General features: G+C 46.0%; 2 protein-coding genes across 7 annotated transcripts in view; one reads left to right on the top strand and one right to left on the bottom strand.

Annotated features, from left to right (window-relative positions):
* The window catches only part of RPTOR (regulatory associated protein of MTOR complex 1), a 416632-nt gene that overhangs the window by 338071 nt on the left and 53380 nt on the right, over nt 1–25181 (bottom strand). The window lies entirely within an intron of this gene.
* LOC129137649 (large ribosomal subunit protein eL31-like) lies at nt 21350–21787 on the top strand. Its single transcript, XM_054670733.1, has one exon. The coding sequence runs from the start codon at nt 21368–21370 to the stop codon at nt 21743–21745; it is 378 nt and encodes a 125-aa protein (XP_054526708.1). The 5' UTR covers nt 21350–21367; the 3' UTR covers nt 21746–21787.

The following is a 25181-nucleotide window of genomic DNA, read 5'->3' as shown; positions in this document are numbered from 1 at the left end:
TAAAATTGCACTGAACTAAAATTGCAATGAAGTTTAATTTTAACTTAACGTTAAGAAGTAACATCCTCATAATATTCTATTTTTCTATACAGAACATAATATGGTTCTCCATTTATTCAAATGTTCCTTTAACTGTTCTCAGTAACATTTTTATAGTTTTCTTCACGAGTAAGTCCTGTGCCTTTCTTATTAGGATTATTCCTAAGACCTGGTGTTCCATAAATCAGTGGAGCGACGACAGTTAACATTAATTTAATTGACAGTACGGTTAACATTAATTTAATTGAGAGTACATTTCAAGCAGCTAGAAGTGTGTGGTGGTGCACACCTGCGGTCCCAGCTACTCAGGAGGCTGAGGCAGGAGCATCACTTGAGCCCAGGAGTTTGAGGGTACAGTGTGAAATGACTGTGCCTGCCAACAGCCACTGCACTCCGGCCTAGGCAACACAGCAAGACCCCATCTCTAAAAATAAATAAATGAATAAATCATTTTTTAAATACCTAAAGAAAATAATTCGAATGTTCCTAGCATAAAGAAAAGATAGGCTGGGCACGGCGGCTCACCCCTGTAATCCCAGCACTTTGGGAGGCCAAGGCGGGCGGATCACCTGACATCAGGAGTTCAAGACCAGCCTGGCCAACATGGTGAAACCTCATCTCTACTAAAAATATAAAAATTAGCCAGGCATGGTGGTGTGCACCTGTAATCCTAGCTACTCCGGAGGCTTAGACAGGAGAATCACTTGAACCTGGGGGGCAGAGTTTGCAGTGAGCCGAGACTGTACCACTGCACTCCAACCTGGGCAATAGAGCAAGACTCCATCTCAAAAAAAATAAAAAGAAAAAAGAAAACAATAAATATTTAAGGTGATAGGTATCTCAATTACTCTGATTTGATTATATGAATGTAAAAAATTATCACCAATAAAAGTATTTTTAATTTTTAAGATTTCCAGATATTTCATGAGTGTTTCAGGGAAATATATGTATTTCCCCATAACAGTTTCTTATTGATAATTGCTGATATATAAGAAAAATGGTTAGTTCCTTTACTAAATTCTTAGTTAAATGTAATTGCTTTTTGGTGATTGTTTTCAGGTTTTGAAAGTATACAGCTATATTATCTAAGAATAATAAGTCTGTCTCATTCTTTCCAATAGATCATTCCTCCTGTTTCGGTTTTAGATCTTAGCGTATTGATCAGAACTTCTAAAATAACACTAATAATAACAAAATGATGACAGTGGAGATCTTTGCAGTTGATTTTCATGAGACATAAATGTTTCATTGTTCAGAATGATGCTGGTGACTAATTTTAAGTACAATCTTTATCACATCGAGATAAGATTCTCTATTCAAAACAGAATTTAAAGTTGTATAGGAAAAAGGAAGCATTTTAGTGCCTCCTCTCTTAACAGTTAAAAAAATTTATTAATTATATCACTTTCTTTTTTTGTTTTGTTTCATTTTTGAGGTGGGGTCTCACTCTGTCGCCCATGCCGGAGTGCAGCGACATAATCTTGGCTCACTGCAACCTCCACCTCCTGGGCTCAAGCGATCCTCCCACCTCAGCCTCCAGAGTAGCTGGGACCACAGGGTGTGCCACCACACCCAGCTAATTTTATTTGTATATTTGGTAGAGATGAGGTTTGTCATGTTGCCCAGGATGGTCTCCAACTCCTGAGTTCAAGCGATCCACCAGCCCAGGGCCTCCCAAAGTGCTGGGATTACAGGCATGCGCCACTGCACCCAGCCAATAATATCACTTTCTAAAGGAACTGCATCTCTGCCTCCGTGGATATACTAGGAGAAGAATGTCTTCCCACAGACATGTAACAGAAGCCTCCATGATGAAGCGTAAGAGACAAATGGCCCCTCATCTATTATCAGGAGAAAGCACTAAAAATCAGAACAACAAAAGTCACTGTATTTAATTAGTCATCCTCCAACATTTAAGTGATCAGTATCCATAATCCCAAATCCCAATTATTGTATAGCAAACTCAGCCTCTGAGGATAAACTGCTTAAAACTAGACATTTCCTGGAAACGTTTCTGTGGTCTTCCTGTGGCCATGGTGAACAGCTGTTAACACCTGTCTCACAACACTTTTAAATCAAGGGTGTTCCTTTCATGCTCTGTAATATGGAGAGGAATTGAGTCAAACCCTGGCGCAAGTTCCAAGTTGCTTCCTAAAGGAAGAGGCTGGCTTTGCCTACAGTCATCTGCAGGGTCCCTCTGTGGGAAGGGAAGCCTTCTAATAGACCTTGTGCTTCCCCACAGCTTAACTGGTTCCCCACTGGCTTCTTATCTTGTCCCTAATCTGCAAAGAGAATAGGCCTTAAACTGATGTTAGGCTCCTCTAGCAAGAGCCCGTGGAAGAAACAGCATTAACGGGCCGAATCTGAGACACCCACCTGCTGCTCCCGTGGCCAAGTGCCACCGCCGCTGCCCTGGGGCTTGTCTGGCAGTGCTTTCTCCCCGTTTATCCACATGCTCCGTGCGCCCCAGGAAAAGGTGGGCAGAGCTGTTTTTCTGGGCTGATGTATGCTCAGTAACTTCCCACACAACCCTGTTCTTTCTTGCCCCCGGGAAATTCACAGCCAGGTTTGGGACTCAGTCCCAGCACTTCGGATCAATGGTGACTCCCTGGGCTAGTGCTTATTCCCTGAGCCGTGCAGTGTAGACACACAGTCCACTTCATCCTTCACCATAGGGCCATGAACTAGGTGGTGGCGTTCCCCTCCCAGCGAGGAATCCAGGGAGTAAGGGGCAGCTGCAAGTCCAGGCAGCGAGCAAGTGGGGCAGCCAGGACTAGGGCAAGCTCGCTGGGTGAAGAGGCTCTGCGGCTGCTGGGTCTGCTTCCTCCTCTGCGTCTCGGGGCTGGGGAGGCGGCAGAGGCTGACACAGGGCGGTGATACGGCATTCCCAACACCTCTGACTGATTCCTGTTTCTGCTGCCTCGGCTGTCATTTTAGACAAGTCATATTCCCTCCACCTCTACAAATGCAGCTAATTAAATTTTTAACATTTAACATTCTCAGTCAAATGAGTAGCTCTAGTTAATTATAAAAAGTATCTCTGAAGATCTCTGAGTCCCTCACACAAAAGTATTAATAGAAGCCCAAGAATCATCCTTTAGTCCCACGGGATGGCTAAGGGGCCTCACCTCACTGTGCCTGTCAGTAAGTGTGGTCTTCCTGACTCACCAAATGCTACCTAGAGAGACCATTTCTGACTTCTTTACAGGCCAGCAATAGGAAGGCATGGCCCTCAGCTGGAATGTGTGAAATTAAAGACAAGAACGAAGACAAGAAATAAATTAATTTCATTCATCCTTGTTTATACAATACACACCTAACCCTACATCCTGCATTATACTTTTAAAGAAAACAAGAAAAGCACCTCGCGAATACACTGACACATGAACTAGAACAACGTGTTAGCTCTAATATCTAGCTACCAATTTCACTCCAAAACCGGGCAAAAGACAGTACTATCACATATCCTTAAGCCAAAAAAAAAAAAGTCTTGCTCCTCTGCAAATTTTAACACTGTGAGCCTAATTTCAAATTTGGTAAGTTTTTTGTTTTGCTTTTTGAAACAGACTCTTGCTCTGTTGACCACGATCAAGTGCAGTGGCACGATCTCGGCTCATTGCAACCTCCGCCTCCTGGGTTCTAGCAATTCTCCTGCCTCAGCCTCCCAAGTAGCTGGGATTACAGGCGCCTGCCAGCATGCCCAGCTAACTTTTTGTATTTTTAGTAGAGATGGGGTTTCGCCATGTTGGCCAGGCTGGTCTCGAACTCCTGACCTCAGGTGATCTGGCAGCATCCGCCTCCCAAAGTGCTGGGATTATAGGTGTGAGCCACCACACCTGGCCTCAAATTTAGTAAGTTTTTAAATTCTTAGCTATACCTAAAATGTCTTTTTGGCATTGTATTTTCATTTCTATGGCAACCTCGTTCCAAAAACTCTTGATTAATGTTTTTTAATAACAGTTACAGAATGTTTAAAATGTAAGGGCTATCAAATTTAATGTACCAAAAACTGCATAATATTACATAAGTTTTTTGACTTTAAGACATTTTCCTCCGATGCAATGTAATTTAAGATGACAACGTTATATCCCCATAGGTTAATTTTGAATTTGAAAAGAATATCATTTTCATTTTGAGAAACTATAAAACTATAAATGCTCACTAACAATGCATGGCCTTGGACATGACGGTAAATTTCAATCCCTCCTGAACAGTTTCCTCATCCTTAAAGTGAGGGGGTGGAGACAGATGACCTCTCAGGTGCTAAGGATTTTTCAGATTCTGAAGTTCTGACTCATGACTGGTCTTCCCAGCCATCCTGGAGGCACCCCCTAAAGGCTGGAGCACACGCCTAAGGATCCTGTGCCCCAGCTCAAAGATCTCCATGGCACTTTGGATTCCAGGTGGGAGAGGCTGGGGGCCGTCAAGCAGTGGGGTCCTGATGTTATTATAACAGCCTGGGCAGTGTTCTTGATGCTCCTTTGGTGCCAGCTTGGTTTTGAAATTCCACAGTGTTCAGCTTGGTGAAAGGATAATGCGATCCCTCTGCCCTGTCGCACATAACACACCCAGGAGGGTTAACACACCCAGCAGGGTTAACACACCCAGGAGGGTTAACACACCCAGAAGGGTTAACACAGCCAGGAGGGTTAACACACCCAGCAGGGTTAACACACCCAGGAGGGTTAACACACCCAGCAGGGTTAACACACCCAGGAGGGTTAACACACCCAGGAGGGTTTGGAGCAGCACCCAACACTCACCACGTTAACATTTCCACTCTCCATGGAATCAATCAAGAGTGTCCAGTCTCACCCCAGCTCAGGCCAAGCGTTGCCACCAAATGAGCTGTGGAAATAATCCAGCGTTCAGAGCTTCTGGGTTTCAGAATTGCACACAGGGCCTGCAGACCAGATCACCTCCATTCGAAGGCCTGTAAGCTCAGAGCATGTCACCTCACAGGTGAAAAACCTATTAACGCCTGTCACCTCCCAAAGAATTCAAAGCAAATCACAAGGGATTTCCTTACTGGAGTCTTCCTTCATAACTGATTGGATACAATCATATATATTTAAAAAGATACAGGTGATCAGGTGGCACAAACAAGCTTGGGTATAAATTCACAGGCTGACGTGCAGTGACACCTAAGTCACCATGCAGAATGAAGAAATTAAACATGTTCAGCAGCCCAATCACTGCCTTCTGTCCCCCACACTGAGAGTGTGGCTCACACTTATCCTCCCAACATCAACAACTGAGAGTTGTGGAAAATAAACACAAAGCAAGACTGGGGCCGGCCACACAGGTCACAACATTCACTATCCCCTGGTTTGTCTGAAGGCAGAGCCACCCAATTCCCGGGAGCGCTCATTAGGATTCACAGCATCAAGCAGAAACTCGGAGCAAAGCCGAAGCTACACAAATGCATAATTTATAAAGAGAGTCAGAAACTAGAACATATAGCAAAGAGAGTAGATATACCTCGCAGGGAAGGGGAGGCGGGTAACCAAGTTGTCCAAGAGAAGGAAAAGCCAGTTTGCCCCCTCACTTCCATCCCCAAGCACTGCTACAAAGTGAGCACCAAGCCCGCAGGAAGCACATCCAACTGAATTTCTGCAACCAAACCCTGCAGTCCAAAACAAGATCATCATCACCAGCAGCAACTGTGTTAGCTTGGGAGACTCCCTATTTTTATATTCCTTTGTTCATTTCAATGGGAATTGGGAATGAGGGGAGAGGTGCTTGAATCTATGAGCTCAGCTCGTTACCTTGAGCCAGACGCCTCATTTAGATTTAAGTACTACTCTTTTTTTAGGCCAAATTCTGTCTATGTATCACTGCTTTTAAAATCTGCCTCCACCCCTGTAGAACATCCTGATCAAAAGGAAACGAGAAGAGGAAAATTTCGGCCTCAGGGATGAGGAGGCCTCGCCCACGGCGACCTTCGCACACGTGAGTGCTACAGTCCTCACTTGGCTCACCCCTTCCTGCACCACGCAAACTGCACAAGGGACTTGGTATGAGTTTAGTTCCAACATCACAGACCCTTGAGAAATTTAGATTTCTGAAAGTCAAAATAAGAACTGCATACAAAATAAGTTTCATAAAAGGAATCGTTATAGCTCACTTTAAAGGTGCTAGTTTTATTCTGGGGGAAAAAAAGTTTATTATAGAAACTGCAACTGTTTTGGCCAGGCGTGGTGGCTCACGCCTGTCATCCCAGCACTTTGGGAGGCCAAGCCTGGCGGATCACCTGAGGTCAGGAGTTTGAGATCACTCTGGCCAACGTGGTGAAACCCTGTCTCTACAAAATATAAAAAGAAATAAATTAGCCGGCTGTGGTGGCACGCACTTATGGTCCCAGCTACTCGGGAGGCTGAGGTGGGAGAACTGCTTGAACCCGGGAGGCGGAGGTTACAGTGAGCCGAGATCACACCACTGCACTCCACCCTGGGTGACAGAGCAAGACCCCGTCTTTAAAAAAAAAAAAAAAAAAGTTGTAACTATTTTAAGCAAACTAAAGAAACTCCCTTCTTAAGGAATTCCATACTGAATCCTTTTGTGGTTCCTCCAAAAACAAACGGTCAGCCCTGGTGCGGGTGCGCGAAGCCACGCGACTATGCCTGGGGGTCTCTAAATGAACCGCTTCTACCTTGAGGCCTAGTGTGCGCAGCCAGTCAGCCCACCGCCCACCAAGGACTGCGTGAGGAGCTAGGAACCATTTCTTTGCTGTTCTTTAGTCGTCGATAATCCCCAAGGATACTCGTGGGATTTGCCTCTACCTGAAACACCTTATGGGGTGAAATTAACAAAAAAAGAAAAAGTTAAAATAAAAATACTTTGTCACGGAGCAAAAATACGAGGATATATACACTTACAAATTAATTCCAAGTCATTCAACAGCATAAAATCTAAATACGATAAACTGTATCCTATGGAAGCCTAAAATTCCACGTTGAAGGGCATAATTAAATGGCGTATATTAAACAGTGTTACATGATAAAATAGTATATGTCCTTTACAAAAACATACTTTCAGGTTGCAACTGTTGGTGAACTCTGTTGGTAAATGGGTGAACTCTGGGGTATGTGAATTGTATCTCAGTAGAGCTGTTTAAAAAATATGTTCTCAAAGAATATTAAATGGCACAGGACATGCTCAAACATAACTGAAAAGAGGAGGGTACAAAACTGTACCCACAACTGTGATTCCAAATATAAGGTCGCACCAAATGAAAACACAAGATGTCATGAGTGATTCTGACCTCTTCAGAGGAAGGTGGATGGTTCTTCTTTTCTTCTTTGTACCTGGCCCTTCTGTGTATGCACTTTCCATCTACCATAAACATGTTATTTCTATAAGCATGGGGGGGCAGAAGGGATAAAAATGACTTTACCACAATAGTCAAAATTTTTTTCATGGTTGTGCATGTGTGTCTATACAACTGTTTTTATACCCTGAAGATCTAGAAAATAACCTGCGCAGTCAGCTGAAGCTTGGGCGAGTATCCAAGGTAACTAGCAAGCTGGACCGGTGTGAGGAATGTTGTGCTGGCAGTATTGGGCACACTTAAGAGATCGAGTCGTGTTTCACTTACTCCTGGGAACTCTGGTCCTTAAAAACCAACAAATAATTGGTCTTCGTAAAGTAAGTATAGCAAAGGGCTCTAATATTTTTCTCCACTCCTTCCCAGTTCAAGATACAAAGTGAAGCCTATTGCTTCAATAGGGCTCAAACGGATCCTCCCATCTCAACCTCCCGAGTAGCTGAGACTACAGGCATGCGCCACCATGTCTGGCTAATTTTCTAAAATTTATTTCATGGAACAAGATTCTCAAATTTCAGGCCGGGTGCGGTGGCTCATGCCTATAATCCCTGCACTTCGGGAGGCCGAAGCAGGCAGATCACGAGGTCAGGAGTTCGAGACCAGCCTGGCCAATATGGTGAAACCCCATCTCTACTAAAAACACAAAAATTAGCCAGGCGTGGTGGTGTGCACCCATAATCCCAGCTACTCGGGAGACTGAGGCAGAATTGCTTGAACCTGGGAGGCAGAGGTTGCAGTGGGCTGAGATCGTGCCACTGCACTCCAGCCTGGGCAACAGAGTGAGACTCCGTCTCAAAAAAAAAAAAAGATTTTCAATTTTCAATAAATGGATTGATTTCAAGGCTGTTTAGAGATTTATTTGATAACACACTGGGCCACAGCTTTACTATTCCCGATGCAAATTAAAATTAGCCACATTATCATGGGACTGAGTCATTCATTCAGGGCTAATTTTCCTTCCACTCTTCATTATCCAGCAATATGTTACCCATGGTACAGGCTTCATCAAATCAACCCCAAGGCAAGTAAAAATATGCAGGGCTCCCAGGCAGGCTGAAGACATAAGCCCATGGCATTTCTCAACAGAAAACTCTCAGAATGCTCAGAGCTTTGTTCTGCTTCTGTACCAGCCTTCTGCTTGGGCCAACGCATCTCATGAAGCCGTTCCAAAGGCCCCATAGCTCCAAATAGACGCGGGAGGTGGATTCCAATAACAGAGGCCTGGAAGAAGGGCCTCCGGGCCCCACTGCAGCTGCCACGGCATAAACCTGGCTAAATGGATATTTTCAGGAAGATGACGTCTAACATTAATGACAAGGGCTAACATTTACTTGGGAAGAAAAAGAATGGAGGAAGGGAAATTAGCCAGGAAGCTGTCACGGTGGAATAAGAAGGCCTGGGCTAGGTGTGGCAAGAGTGGAACGGGACAAGGAAGAAAGAACCCTCAATTTCAAAGAGAATAGGTAACAGCATGTGCTGCTAAGTGCGTGTCAGAGATGAAAGGCATGGGTGAATCAAAGGTCTTGCACAGCTGAAAACCTAGTAATAAGCCGTCCATTAAGATGCCCCATGGGGAACCGCGGCAGACATCTGCCATCTGTAGTTACCCATAATCTTCTCAACACCTTCCATATATTTGACAATTTCTTATGCTACGGTTCATAGCTTACTAAGGTGGGGGAAAAAAGACTGTGTCCTGACTCCTGCAGCTAAGGGGCCAGCATGTGACCTGGGTTCCTATGATCAGATGCACCTACAAGATCCAATTCTAGACCCTGAGACTCGAGGCCCCCGTTCCACAGGGAGGTGAGCACCCTGTGAGCTGTGTGGCAGAGGCACCTGGCTCTTCAGGAGGCGGTGGCAGGTCTTCCAGGACTCCTCCACTGTCTCAGTTGCTCAGCAGCTACAGAAGCCCCCTTGAAGCCTACCATAACGTCAGGGACCGGCTCTCGGGTCTTCTGGAGATCCTTGGCAAATCCCCTTTCTATTTAACCTGGCGGGAACAGACTCAGATGTTTTCTCCGAATGGCTTTTTCTGCCATCTACGTAAGAACGATGGCTTAGCAAACCTCACCTTAGTAAAATAACGTCAGAACTCTCCCCATGACCCAACTATTCAAAGGAATCCTAAATGAGGAATTACCGCAGGACAAGGCCAAAGGTGGAAGGAAATATCAACGTGAAATAACAAATAGCAACACTGCAGTTTCCTCCAAGTCCTGGTGACGAAGGCAACGGCACACGCAAGTATCCTTGGGGATTATCGACGACTAAAGCAGCTGTCGGCAAAGCGAGCACTACAATAAAGTCCATGGTTCAGAATTTTACAAAATGCAGAGTGGCACATGCATCTTCCCTGGGTGCTTCAAAGCCTCTCTTGGCTACAGATTTTAAGATCTGAGCAGTGAGATGGTTTCTACAGCCTGCTATTCACTACACATATTTCTTCTTGACATTCTTGCAATTCTAATTGCCCGAAATATTTTTTCTTTAACATTCTCTATCTGGTCTGATCTCATGAAGTTGAGAGAAACATGTAACACAAAACAAAGAGGGCCACATTTACCACCACAGAGCTCCATCTGAACAGGAAAACCTCACCTACAGACACAGGCCTGCAAAGGCAACGCAGAAGCCAGCACAGGAATCAGATATTCCGAAGGAGCCACCTAAATCAGAAATATTTTCTTGATATAGTAATTGTTAACAAAAATTCAAGCAGAGCCTTTCAATATTTGGATTTTTTTCTTTAGAAAATAAATTTCGAAAATGGCATTCTTCAGGAAATATTTCAAGCATGAGACAAGGTGAGCCCTCTGAAACACTGAGGACAGGCCCCCTTCTCGGGGAGGCCACTTTGCTGTCCCCACAGGCTGGCCTGAGCACACCTCTGGGACCCCCAACCGCAGCATGTGGCTTGGTGAGTATGTGTATTGGGGGTGGGCTCCCCTGGCTCTGGGTGGGTCTTCCAGGCCTGGCTTATCTTTGCGCCCCCAGCACCTAGGGGTGCTGACATGAAGAGAGTGTCCAGCCATTTCCTTGTCAGGAAGGGACAGGACAATGAAAGGCCCCAGTGGAGTGCAGCAGTGTCGCCGGGGAGGCCTTCCACCAACACCAGGAGGAAAGCCAACCTTCTTCCCAAGATCTGGGGCAGGAATCCACTCAGCACGGCCACATCTGGGTGCAGAGATGATGGTGCGATAGACGCTTCATCGTGCTCCACAGCCACTTATCCAGAATACACGGCCCAGCCCGAGTCCAACACCACTTCATTCAACAACAGAGAGCACCTGTGTCCACACAACACACAGCCCAGCCCGAGTCCAACACAGCGTCATTCAACCATAGACAGCACCTGTGTCCTGTTAGTTCTTGAAAGTGTCCATATATGGATGTTACTACATATTAAATATAAGCACAAGAAAAGAAGTATGAAGAGACAGAGATTCTGAATGTTCACTTTGAATGTCTTCATTAAATGCTTGTGGCATCAGAGTCAGGTCCTGGGGCCGCGGTGCCCTGTGAACAAGACGTGCCCTGTCCCTTCCAGGGACGAGAGACACACGTAAGTTTCCTTCCAGAAATGCCCAGAGTGCCACGGACCTCTCAGGAAAGACTTAGAACTAACCCTGTCTGACAGCACTGGGGAAAGCTTTGCAAGGCAAAGTGTCACTCGAGTCTGGAGAGAGAATTCACAGGCAAACAAGAAGTGACGGGCCACGGAGGCTGCCAGGAGCAGAGGCAGGAAAGTGGCCAGGTTCTCCAAGCAGAGCCAGCAGGACTCTCGGACAGGATGATGACGATCACTGAAGGCCACACACCACACCGGGGCAGGGGGGCCTTCATCTTACAGGAGATGCATCCAAGGGGGGCCCCTGGCTCTGTGGACAGAGGCTGATGCTGACGGACTATGGACTTTGAGGTGCTTTTGGTTCTTTTTATAACTATACATACACGCTCAGATATTTTGCTTTCCCCTTAAAATTTCCATCCACATTATGGCCTTACATCTTTGACAAAAGTTTTGTTTGTTTGTTTTTGAGACAAAGTCTCATTCTGCCTCCCAGGCTGGAGTGCAGTGGCGTGATCACGGCTCACTGCAGCCTCAACCTCCTGGGCTCAGGTGATGCCCCCACCTCAGCCTCCCAAGTAGCTAGGACCACAAGTGGGTGCCACCACACCAAGCTAGTTTTTTTGTATTTTTTGTAGAGACAAGATCTCGCTATGTTGCCCAGGTTGTGACAAATGATTTCCAAATCAGTTTCAATTAAAAGTCGAAGAAGAGTATTTACACCTTTCTTTATACATAAGACACAGGCTTCAGAGAACGAATGAGCCACAAAGCAAAGGCTGCAAATCAGAATGGCTTCAGATAATTCAACACTGGAAGCTAAGCAAGTCAGATTTACAACACAGAATTTAATAACTAGACAATAAGACAGAGTAAACATTAAGATTCATATATTAGGCCCAACAGTGGCTCACACCTGCAATCCTAGCACTTTGGGAGGTCTAGGTGGGAGGATCTGTTGAGCTCAAAAGTTCAAGACCAGCCTGGGCAACACAGCAAGACCCTGTCTCTACAAAAAAATTTTTTAATTAGCCAGGCATAGTGGTGCACACCTGTAGTCCCAGCTACGTGGGAGGGTAAGGTGTGAAGATCACTCGAGCCCAAGAGTTAGAGGTTACAGTGAGCTATGATGATACCATTGTACTCTAGCTTGGGTGAAAGAGTGAGAACCCTTCCCTTAAAAAAGATGCCTATTTTTAAAACTATCCTATTTTAGAGTGAGAGCAAATCTTCTAAGTTGAAGACTGATCACTTCCTGGTGTAATGCAATGTGAAGTCATCAACAACACTTATGAAGCGTTCTTGCCAAAAAGACTTAATGTGGATACAATCAAACCTCTAGATTGAACTTCCAGTTTGCAGGAAATGCAGGCAATGAAAAGACAAGTGAAATGATGCCATGAGGAAACACTCAGCAAAACCTAAGTGGGACATTCTCCAACACAAGCAGCAGGACCCTTCCGCAAGAAGTCTGTCATTTACAGGGGGGGAAAAAAGCTCCGCATTTAGAAAAGACTAAAGAAACAAACATAATGAGTAGATTTTGTTTTTTTTTAAAAAAAAAAACAGCTATAAAAGATGTTATTGAAACAGCTGAAGAAATTTCAATACAGACGAACTATTTAGATAATATTGTGGAAGTATGGTCAATTTTCTTAGGAGTGATATTGGTATTATGGTTAGACGGGTGAATGATGTTTGAATTCTTATGAGATGTGTGCAGGAGTATTCAGGAAGAAAATCACTAGCCAGGCATGGTGGCTCACGCCTGCTCACGCCTGTAACCCCAACACTTTGGGAAGCCGAGTTGGGCAAATCACTTTAGGTCAGGAGTTCAAGACCAGCCTGGCCAACATGGTGAAACCTCCTCTCTACTGGAAGTACAAATAAAAAATTAGTTGGGTGTGGTGGTGTGTGCCTATAATCCCAGCTACTCAGGAGGCTGAGGCAGGAGAATCACTTGAACTCAGGAAGCAGAAGTTTCGGTGAGCAAAGATCGCATCACGGCACTCTAGCGTGGGCGACAAAGTGAGACTCCATCCCAAATAATAATAATAATAATAATAATAATAACATGTGCTACTTACTTTCAAATGATTCAAAAACAAACAAAAGTGTGACAGAAAGAGCAAATACGACAAAATGCAAACAAGCCTTGTGTCAAAGTGGTGAGTGTGAGGTGTTCATGGTACCATTCTTTCAGGTCTTCCAATTGTGTGAAAAGTTTTCAAAATAAAGATTTGGAGGCAATCTGCATTGGAAAAACAAAACTGACCACAAGACTCCCAGGAAAAATGCAATCTATTGCTTGAAATTAGTTTCCAGGTAATAAAAAGCATTTTACTTTCCAAGAAAGGACAAGATCGAAAACCCATTATATTAAACAGACTGCACATATATCTGCACTCGAAAATTCAGTTGGAAAAGCAGACGTGCAACAATATTCAAGTGTCTGACACATTATCTTCCCTTCATGCTAAATTGGTGTCTAAGATGATGATACCCTTCAGTATGACAGAAGTCAAAAAGAACTTTCTGGGTTTTCTTTCCTTCAAGAGAAGCACTCTAACAAGTCAGGGAGGGTATCACTTCCTCTGGGCTTCTCCTGGTGGGTGGCACGGGGTGCTCCTCAGGGTCTACTGTCGTGGAGATCATCCCTAGGTTCGGCTGAAGGATCACATCAGGAAGTTTCCCTTCCCATTCACTCCCGCTCAGTGAGAGCCGCCCAGCAAGAAGCACCCGGGAGTACAGCCACGAGGCCATCAGCCTTCTGCCCTTTCCTCAAGCACAGGGTCCCTATTAGGCACCTCCACACCAGTTCATAAACGCCCCCTGCACCATTACCTGCCCATACCATGGAGACAGCAGGCAGCATCTCAGCCCCGTCATCTCAACTCCCTGAACCTTCTTACTAACAAGACATACTTGCTCACCGTAATGAGCTACAGTAATTGACAACCATGGGAATGCTACATATTCCATGAACACAATTCAGACGTGTTTTCTGTCTATATCATCATAATGTTGTATAATCAAGCTTTTGCTGCATGTACCAGGAACAGGAAATGAAAGGTTTCACATTTTGCTGGGTGTATAATGAATGTGGTAAAGATGAACAAATGCAAGGAGGGAAGGAGAAGGAGAAGGAGGAAGAGAAAGAGGAGGAGGAGAAGAGCCGGAGATAAAGGAGGACACAGAGATAGAGGAGGATGAGGAAAGGACAGTAAACCAATAAATGAAAAGAAAAGCAACTCTATGACCATTAGTTGAAGTCGAAAATGAGAAAACCTTATTCTCTCCCTGATGGCCAAGGCCCCACAACCCTCAGGACATGCCCTTGACGTGAGAACCGACTTGCTGGAAGGCCTCGTTCCAGGACCCAGCAGGCACTGCAGGGGAATGTGCTATCTACACCCTGGCCTACACTTTTCAATTGGCTAAATGTCAGTTGTAAGCTACCATTTTCCATTTACCCTTTAAAGTCTATTACCACATGCATGTAGCCTACAATGGCTCTCTTAACAAACACACACACACACACACACACACACACACACACACACACAACCAACACCTTAATCTTTTTTTTTTTTTTTTTTTGAGACAGAATCTCGCTCTGTCGCCCAGGCTGGAGTGCAGCAGTGCAATCTCAGCTCACTGCAACCTCCACCTCCTGGGTTCAAGCGATTCTCATGCCTCAGCCTCCTGAGTAGCCAGAATTACAGGCGTGCGCCATCATGCCCGGCTAATTTTTCTATTTTTAGTAGAGATGGGGTTTCACTATGTTGGCCAGGCTGGTCTCGAACTATGACTTCAAATAATCTGCCCACCTCAGCCTCCCAAAATGCTGGGATTACAGGTGTGAGCCACCCTGCCCAGCCAAATCAAATGATTTATACACATCTCAAGACGTATCAACATTGTTTTCTGGCTTAAACTACTAATCTGGAAGCTTCCAGCCACTAGCAGTCGTGAAGCTACTTAACTCAGTGTGAAACCCACCATCTGCCAGAAGGTGGGTTCTAGTTAACAGCTAGAACGTTTACTGCAGTTCCTGGACAGAGCGAGGCATTTCCAAATGCCTCTTCCGACCTGCGCTGCTCACAGTGCAGAATTCTGTGGGCCTGAGAGCAGAGCACCCAGCACAAACCTAAGGAAAGGTCTGCACGCCGCATGTGCTCCCCGCCCCCTGCAGCCCGAGGCAGGCTAGTGATGCCCTCTCCACACGGGCCACGCTGTGCTCTCCATGCTTCCCTGGATCTGTTAGGGCACCTGCAGCATGGCCACTTCCTCCTCCCAACTCTCTCCTCTCCTGGCCTAGTGCCTCCTGCCCACTCTGACTTCTTCTTGTCATTGTAACACCTCCTAGGTCAGTAAAAGGCATTGTTCATTCCCGACTCTCACATTGGGTCAGCAAATTTTGCGACTAATAGGCATCTGACCACCCTCAGCTTCGTGCTCAGTTATCTGCAGACTATAGCGGTTCCATCTGAACCACGCGCAGAAGCACCTGTTCCCTCATCTGCCCAAGGGCACTCAATAAACACCAAAGGACTCTGAAGACCAACACAGTCAAGACCAACACGGTCAGCTACTGCGGGTGGGCCTCAGTGCACCATCACCAAGACGGGGGGAAAGTGCCCCGAGCATGCTGGACTCAGCAGGTGGCAGTGGCCCTGAGAAGGCAGCAATGCACCCGGCCTTTGTCTAGGCACACAGACCTAGGGTGGGCCACGTCCCCACACACTTCCATCTGTCACCTCAGTCACGTCCGTTAACCTCTCTGAATCTCAGTTTCTTCTCTTCCTGATACCCCCACCGCCACCTACTTCAGAGGGTTGTTTGAGGGCCAAAGAAGACGTAATCTGGATTATCGGTGACAAACCTCTAATGAGATTAGAGTATACATTGTTAGAAAAAACAACAGCTGTAAAGACGGCAACTCCAATGATGGCCCACAAAGTTTTCCATGCACTCATAGGGAAGACCTCGAGAATATTCTGTTATATGAAAAAAGAAAATTGAAGAATAATACATATAGAATATTACTTTTCTCCTAAGGAAAGGAGGGAAATGAGATTGTATATTCCTATTTGCTGCCATTTGAACAAAGTACTAGATGGACACACGAAAAGTCGCTGTCACTGTGCTGTGCCGTCGGGCAGGGGCAGGTGGCAGGAGTGGGGGAACCCTGCTCAGTAAACTGAAAAATGAGAGAGTCTATCACTCTTAAAATCAAAAGAATTAAGTGACAGCAAGCAAAAATCTTAAATACAAATACACTGTATCATGAAACCCAACATTAGCAATACACCGTCAGCAAAACTACATCCTTTTGTCACATTAAATTAATTGTGTTCATTTACTGCCTTTGTAGTTGGATTGAATTTGTATGTTTGGGATTTACAGCTGCACAAAATTCCTCTAACCATAAGGAATTTATGCCTAGCCTTGGGTTTTATATGTTTAAGTAGCATTATAATAAAAATTATGTATGCATATTTTTACCTTCAGTACGGGGTATAATTAACTTTAAAAAATTGGGGAGCATGTGGGTGGTGGTGCAGGTGGTACAACGAGCAGGTACCTGATGAGGACTGCAGCTCCAAGCAGCAGGTCCAGCCCTCGTCCTGCAGCACCCAGTGCTAAAAACTGTGGCCAAATTTCTCTAAAGAAACAATGTCAAAAAATCGGGGAGATATAAAAGCAAAATGAACTTAAAAATAATTACATATATATATATATATAAATGGCATATATACACATATATGCCATTAAAAACTTTAGGGAGATGAGGGACAAAACATCAGTTTTAAAGGAGGCATAGCTGAGTGTAAATCCTGATCCAACCACTTAGTGGCTAGATTAGAAAGCAGGACAGGTTACAGAAACACTAATCAACTAGTAAGCTAACATATACAGAAGAGCAATATAAAAGATACTCTGAAAACGATTGATACATGACATTAAAACCACTAATGATCCATTTTTTGAACATTACCAAAACTGTGGTTTTAGATCCAAAACTACCTTCAGTTGTAAATAAAATCTGGTACTGCCAACAGCTACAGAGTAATAAAATGTTTAAATAGTTTTCCGGTTGAAGAAAGCTGGGCGCGGTGGCTCACGCCTATAATCCCAGCACTTTAGGAGGCTGACACAGGAAGATCACTTGAGGCAAGGGGGGCGTTCAAGACCAGTCTGGGAGACAGAGTGAGACTCCTCTTCAAAAAAAAAAGTTGAAGGATGCCCTAAGCCCGTGGGGTCTGAGCCTCACATGCATGCACCTCACACTCAGCTGCTAAGAAGTAATGTGTGGGCGCCTTCATGTGCTGCATCTGTAATACGACCTACTGTAGATTCATTTTTCTTGTTAGATAATGCATCCTTAACCTGAGTAGCTCCCTCTAGAAATCTCAAGTTGAATTTCAACCAGGGAATGGCCCGATTCATTGCCTGCTGATTGCTAAGAGGTATGACTTGTAGGTAGATATGCAGTGCAATTAAACGGATACTCACACCCCCAGAAAGAACTTTAATGGATGGATGGATGGATGGATGGATGGCCAGACGGAAGGGTAGGTAGGTGGTTGGACAGACAGGTAAACAGTAGTGAATAAATAAATGGACAGATAAGTAGACGGATCCATTCAGACAGAAGATTGAAATTTGCCCCTGACAAATGATTTCCCACAGTGTCATCACTAAAACAAAAATCAGAAAAATACAAGAAACAATAGGACCACTCCCAAAGTCCTTAATCAACTGCTTCAATCAAGAAAAGGTAGGGTGGGAAAAAACTGTCAATCACTTTAAAAATTGCTACACAACTGCATTCATTTTTAAAGATCAGGTAAAAAATTTTCAAAAGCTAACGGAAACCTCCTAAAAAGTTTACTGGTACCAGGAGTTCCAGACCAACCTGGGCAACATAACACTCATCTCTAAAAGAAACAAAAAATAAAAAAATTAGCAGGGCATGATAGACCACACCTGGAGTCTCAGAAAGCCCTGTCTCAAAAAAAAAAAAAAAAGGCCAGGCACCGTAAAAAAAAAAAAAGGCTCATGCCTGTAATCCCAGCACTTTGGGAGGCCGAGGCGGGTGGATCACGAGGTCAGCAGATCGAGACCACCCTGGCTAACATGGTGAAACCCCGTCTCTACTGAAAATACAAAAATTAGCCGGACATGGTGGTGGGTTCCTGTAGTCCCAGCTACTCGGGAGGCTGAGGCAGGAGAACGGTGTGAACCCGGGAGGCGGAACTTGCAGTGAGCCCAGATCGCACCACTGCACTCCAGCCTGGGCGACAGAGCGAGATGCCATCTCAAAAAACAAAAACAAAAGTCTATTGGTAAGAGACACGCATAGAAAACACCACCACCACACTTGATTCACCTAGCACCTACCAACACCTCAAGCTTTACATAATGACTCACATTTCCAAAACCTAGATAATGAAGGACAATCAGATCCAGAGCTACACCAGTGCCCAAAGAGCAAATCCACCCTCCGTCTGACTCAGAGCTCCCTCTTACTGCACAGCTAGTCCGTGCCTGAGACATAACGGGCATTCATCATGAGCAACTGAGCACAGATGGGTCTGTGACTGCCTCCCATGTGTCAGGCACTGTGCTGGGTGTTTTGCATTTTCAAATAACCTGGCAAGGTGTATATCACCAGCTCTATTTTACACCTAGGAACTGTAGCTCTGGAAGAGAAACGCCCAGGTGGTCTAGGCCTCACTGGTACCCAACTCTGTTTTGCAGCCGGTACGCCCCATTTGTGTTGAGTGATCACTAGATAAGAGACTTAAGACTATGCACTTCCTCTCGGCCATGGTCCAGAACTGAGACACGGTTTCCTCAACTCATCACGGACACAGTAACGGAAAAACCCTGCACAGGCTCTCTAGCTCCCAGCAGTGCATTTTCACTGACTCTCACGTATCACCTGCTCTGTCACCCACCACCTCCCCACCTTCTTTTTTCTTAATGTAAAAGAAATAAAACCTGAGAGGTTATACACCTGTCATCACAAAGCCCCTCTCCCAGTAAAAGCAGGAGGATGAGAGCACATCCACTGCTGTCAGTCACTGCTCTCCTCAACACTGAGTTCAACGAAACAGCCTTTCTTCCTTCTTCACCCAGCTGAAAACTTAACTTTGAGAATTAGCAAAACTGCCCATAAGCCCCCAGCCCCAGGGCATCTGAGTGCTGGTGAAACATGGGCCATCCCACAGGACATGGATCGTCTTAACCGTCTTGGCCATACCTTACTCCAACCCATAAGAGAAAATCAGCCAGGTGTGGTGGCTCACACCTATAATCCCAGCACTTTGGGAGGATGAGGCAAGAGGATCACATGAGCCCAGGAGCTCAAGACCAGCTGGGCAACATAATAAGACCCACCCTCTCAAAAAAAAAGGGGGAAAAAAAAAAGATATGACTTGGCTCTGTGTTCTCATCTTGAATTGTAGCTCCCATAATTTCCATGTGTCGTGGGAGGGGCCTGGTGGGAGGTAATTGAATCGCGCGGATGGATCTTTCCTGTGCTGTTCTCATGATAGTGAATAAGTCTCACAAGATCTGATGGTTTTATAAAGGGGAGTTCCCCTACACAAGCTCTCTTGCCTGCCACCATGTGAGACGCGACTTTGCTCCTCATTCACCTTCCGCCATGATTGTGAGGCCTCCCCAGCCATGAGGAACTGTGATTCCATTAAACCTCTTTCCTTTATAAATTACCCTGTCTCTGGTATGTCTTTATTAGCGGCGTGAGAACAGACTAACACAGGAGGATTTTACCTTCTGGACCAACAGGGACGGCATCGTCAGCAACCCTGCTCCTGGAACAATTTTCTCCTGCTTCTCCTGTTCCATCAAAAGACTAACTCATTATTTTGTCCAAAGATACTATCTACATTTACGAAGACTGAGAAAGTTACTTTAACCACTTTTGTAATGCAAAGATATTTTATAGGTACTTAATATTTAATTGTAATTCAATGATGTTCTCACAGAAGTAACTCTGCCAGCATTCTGTATCTGCACAGCACATAAGCTCAGAAAAGTTCTGTTTCTATCCAAGTTAACATACAATTCTAATAAGTTTTTTCTTGCAACATACCTGCTACTTCCCCTTTGTGACTACAACTGTATTATACTTCAGCACTTGGTTGAAAATAGCTGACTGAAAGTGGTGATGTACATGTCAATATTCGCTTGTTTTCAGGTTTTTATTCCCCCGTCTGTGTTTGAGAGACATTAATCAGAAAGGAAAGGATAAGTTGGTATCTGTGCAGAAGAGGGTTAAGAAAGCAGGCCCCAGCAGCCCTCCTTTCAAAGCCCTGCTTACAGGGGTGGCCCGTGGCTGGGGTCTGCGGACTTGGATTTCTGGAGGATTCCCACCACCCTAACTAGTAAGTGGGGTTCGCTGTGCCTCAACTGTTTTCCAACAATATGGTTTATGCTGAATGCCTGCTTTCCTGCCAGAAGGCTGGGATTTTGGCAAAGGCTGCCTGTCACCAGCCTCCAGTAAAAACCCTGGGGGCTAAGTCTCGGATGCGCTTCTTTGGCTGGCAACGTTTCACTACCTTGTATTGGTCTACCTTGTTCTGGGGGAAATTAGCCCCTCCTGTGAGCCTCCATGGGGGCAGGGCTTTCAGAAACTTGTGCCTGGTTCCCTTCAGACCTCACCCCATGCACCCTTTCGCCTAGCTGGTTTTGCTTCGTTATCTTTCTACTGTAATAAATCATGCCCATGAGTATTAGATCCTGAGTCCTGTGAGTACTCCCAGTAAATCCTCGAAGCAGGAAGTGGTCTTGGGGACTCCACCCAGCACCACATTTGCACAACCAAACAATAATCAACTTTTCACCCCTCGTTCCCTTAACCCTTCAAAGGATGCACCAACCCCCACGAGCTTCTTGCAAAGTGCGCAGGGTCAAACACGCGTGCTTTCCCAGTTCCCTGAATTCAATGCGTGTTCGCACTTAGTACAAATTAGACCATCGCCTAGATGTGAAGCTCCCAGAAAAATCACCTTTTATGCCACAACCTCCTCATTCTGAGCTCTCACTGCTTTAGCGGTTTCTTGATAGGTTTCTCTTGGTTTGACAACAAGATAAATTAGATTTAAAATTATTTCCAATTTTACTCAACGAAGTCTACAGGTTACATTGTCTGGGTAAAAGTGAGATTAATCTTATTGATAGAGATGTTTTTCATGACAAAAATAAACAGCATGATGACGGAGACAGGCGCCAAATCCAGCCACCATGAATAGTTCCTACTTTCCACCACTCATCAGAAAAACATCCCTAAACCATGTGAACACGAGAAGTACAAAAAACCCATCTGGGATGATCATCCAATGGACAACCCAAGAAAACTCAACTGTCCTTTTCCTTTCCAACTTGGACCCGGCAGAATGGCTCCCGCAGAAAAGGATGGCAAGAAGAAAAATGGCCGTTCTGCAATCAACGAGGTGGTGACCCGAGAAGACACCATCAACATTCACAAGCGCATCCACGGAGTGGGCTTCATGAAGCGTGCCCCTCGGGCACTCAAAGAGATTCGGAAATTTGACATGAAGGAGACGGCAACTCCAGATGTGTGCATTGATACCAGGCTCAACAAAGCTGTCTGGGCCAAAGAAATAAGGAATGTCCCCTACCGCATCCGTGCGTGGTTATCCAGAAAATGTAATGAGGATGAAGATTCACCAAATAAGTTCTATACTTTGGTTACCTATGTACCTGTTACCATGTTCAAAAATCTACAGACAGTCAATGTGGATGAGAACTAATCGCTGATCATCAAATACATCAAATAAAGTTATAAAACTCCCCCCCACCAAAAAAAAAGAAAACTGAACCATCTTCACCAACAGCAGCAAAACCATAAAATAATCTGCCAGGGAAGTTTAAAGAAGGCTGGGATGTGTGGGATGAGAAGTTCTGCCCATCTGCGGGGCCTGACCAGCCATCCCTGGCACGGAACCTGCGTGCCCCTGAGATGTGGGAGAGCGGCCCGCCGGCGCTGCGGCTGCACAGCCAGGTGCCCCAACCCTCAGTGATGGCCAGCAATCATTTTCTCCTTCCTGCAGGGGCAGGAATTCAGAAAGGGAAGGGAGGGGACACCTTGTGCAGGGGCAGGAATTCAGAAAGGGAAGGGAGGGGACACCTTGTCTCTGCTCCACAATGACCGGGTCCTCAGCAGGCAAGATGCAAAGGCTGGTGATGGCTCAGTGGCTGGCACTGGCACCGCCAGAAGCTTCACCACTCACACATCTGGCGGCTGACAGTGGTGGTCGCTGTTAATGAGAAACCACCTCCTCCCATGGCCTCCTCTGGCAGCCTCTCCGATGGGGCTGGTCTTGGGTTCTGAGAGAACCAGGTGAACGGTATGTCGTCCTCAGCACACCAGCCAAGAGCGCCATTTCCCCTCCAGTCACAGCCCATCCAGATCCAAGGGAGGGAACAGCAACTTCGCCTCTCAATGGAAGGCGTTTCACAGTTACACTGCAGAGAAGGCATGTGGGGCGGGAGATACTGCTGCGGTCATCTCTGGAAAATACGATCTGCCACTGTCCATCCTCTGGCCACCACACGTCACATCCTCCCACATGCAAAATGAACCTGACACCTCCCCAGGGCCCCCAAGGCCTGTCCAATTACTGCTATCAGCTTGAAGTCTGGGGTCTCGTCACCTAAACCCTGCCCAGCTGAGGAGCCTGTGTGCAGGAACATGCAGTTCCTCAAGTCCACCCCTCTTCCATCCCCGTTCTTCCCAATCCAGGTCTAAAGAGCTGACCCAGACACACCCACACCCCACACACAATGTCCCACCCAGGACAGCCACTCGAGGCAGGCACACAGCGCCAGCACCTCCATCAGGGCTCTGTCCTGGTACCTGGGGCTTGTTCTCTGGGATCTCAGCTCCGCCTTCTCAGATATACTTCATTTTCCATGAAAAGTACCCCACATTTACAGCTGGGTGATTTTCACAGCCTGCTTCCTCCTCACAGAAGTCTGGGGGCCCAAAGACTTATTTTCATTTTGTATTGCCTCTGCTCCTTTCAGTCCAGGCAGACACATAATTTCTTTAAAAACACTTGGTGGGCTTTTTGTGTATTAACTCATAATCTCCTCCATTAGACAAGCCACACCCATAAAGAGACAAGCCCTTTACTTCCTGGGCTCCCAGAAGAGGCTGTGGCATGACAACGCCCTTTGGACTCTTAGAGGCCAGACTGGGGATTTAATGCAAGAATCTGCAGGCCTCTCCTCCAGCTGAAAGGCCGGACGCTGCACTTGGATCTCAATCTGAAGCCTTAGGAACGGAGCTCACAGCCCAGTCCAGATTCGTTTTGCCGGAAGCCCTTTCTTCACTTGAGGAGCCTGGAGAAGAGGCTGGGAATGAGAGACAGTCTTATTTTTGAACCCAGCAAGTCCTCTTCCTTTACACCAAGGAGAAGCCAGGTGGCACTTCGAATTTCCTGCCTGGAAATCTCCTAAACTAGATGAGCAAGTTCATTAAATACACACATACTTTCCTCTTTCCCATAGCAACAATGACACCAGGCTTCCCACCACCACCTAACAAGGGGCCCCTTTCCTCCAGCGTGCAATGACACGTTCCCTCCTTTCCTTCCGAGGTAGGCAAAAGGCAGCCAGTAGGCCAAGCCCAGCCTGCTGAGGACCAAATCCAGGGAACCCATGTGGTGGACACCGTCTGCAGTGCCTTCCCACATTGGCAGAGTAGCAGGGACAGTCATCATGTGCCACCCACAGGCTAAAATACTAGACCCTATTACCTTCTAGGAGGCCCTTCAGGCAGCCAGCAGCACTCTCCTGGAGGCCGGGAGGCTTCTGCCCAACACCCCATCCCAAAGCCAGAGCTGCAGGCATTGGGATTTGATTATGGCCACACCCGGCTCCAGCTTCCAAAACATGTTCAAGTTATCCACTGCTGCTTAACAAACCTCCCTTTACTTAGCAGCACAAAACAATCATTTCATTATGCTCACAGGTCCCATGGTCAAGAATTAGGAAAGGGCGCCACAGGTCTCAGGGGGCCTCAGCTGGGAAGACTTAAGTCTGGGGGTGAGCGTCTTCTGGGGGCTGGAATCACTGCATGGTGGCTCACCTTCACAGGGCCTCACCGCATGGCTGCGGGGTTTCCTCACAGCACACGCCCCAGCAGATCCAGGGGAGAGCCCTTTATAACCTTGTCTACAGTCCCGAGTCAGCCCAGATTCAATGGGAGGGAACAGGGATCCCACTCACAATGGCAGAAGTGTCAAGGTCACATTATAAGAAGAGCTTGCCTGTGGCCATGTGAGGACAACACCATCTGCCAGCTGCCCGGGGGGCTGGGGTGGGAGGACTGCATGAGCTCAGGAGGTTGAGGCTGCAGTGATCACAACACTGCATTTCAGCCTGGGCAACAGAGCAAGACCCAGTCTCAAAAAGATAGATAGATAGATAGATAGATAGATAGATAGATAGATAGATAGATAGAATCAAGAAAGTTTAAGGTCAATAAGCAATACAAGCCTTTTCTAACGTCTGAACAGTTAACGTACAAGCTGTTTTACTGAGCAGCTTTTCTGGATTCTACTGTGACGGTATCAGCTTCATGTCCGGTGCCTTTCATATCCCCATTCACTGCTCCATGCAGGGAAAACACAGATTCCACATGTGGAAAGAAACCAGTTTGTCAGCAGGATCACAGAGCTGCAAGCTCACGAGGCCCTCCAGAAGCCTCGCAGACTGCGGCAGAACCACCCTGCGCAAAAGATCAGCAGCTTGGACTCAAGGCTCTTGGGCATCTGCAAATGCGAACGTTCCTGAGGACTCTCTCACCCCAAAAAACTGCAGATGACCTTCATGTTTTTAAAAACCTTTTTGTCTCCTAATAAGAAGCAATGACCATCTTAGAATACAATATCAAAAACGGTACAACCCAGAAATCTGAATTGATTCTTCCTCCCTCCATGAATTGCCCTGAAAATTATATTTGTTATCTTGGGCTGCCCCCACACCCCACCACTTCTATTAAATAAGTTGTCAGAGCCGTTAATTTCTTTCTAGACGCCTCTCTGCTGTGGTCTCTTTACCTTCATCACCATTTCTACTCCTCCATGTTGAAATGGCATCATATAGTATCTGGAATTCCCATCATGCTTCGGGTGACCATATCCACTGGTCTACTTCCTTCCACACGCCCCACATCTCTAG

This window comes from Pan troglodytes, chromosome 19 (assembly GCF_028858775.2).
Source record: "Pan troglodytes isolate AG18354 chromosome 19, NHGRI_mPanTro3-v2.0_pri, whole genome shotgun sequence".
In the NCBI taxonomy this organism is placed as follows: domain Eukaryota; kingdom Metazoa; phylum Chordata; class Mammalia; order Primates; family Hominidae; genus Pan; species Pan troglodytes.
This window is presented reverse-complemented; position numbering and strand designations above follow the sequence as displayed.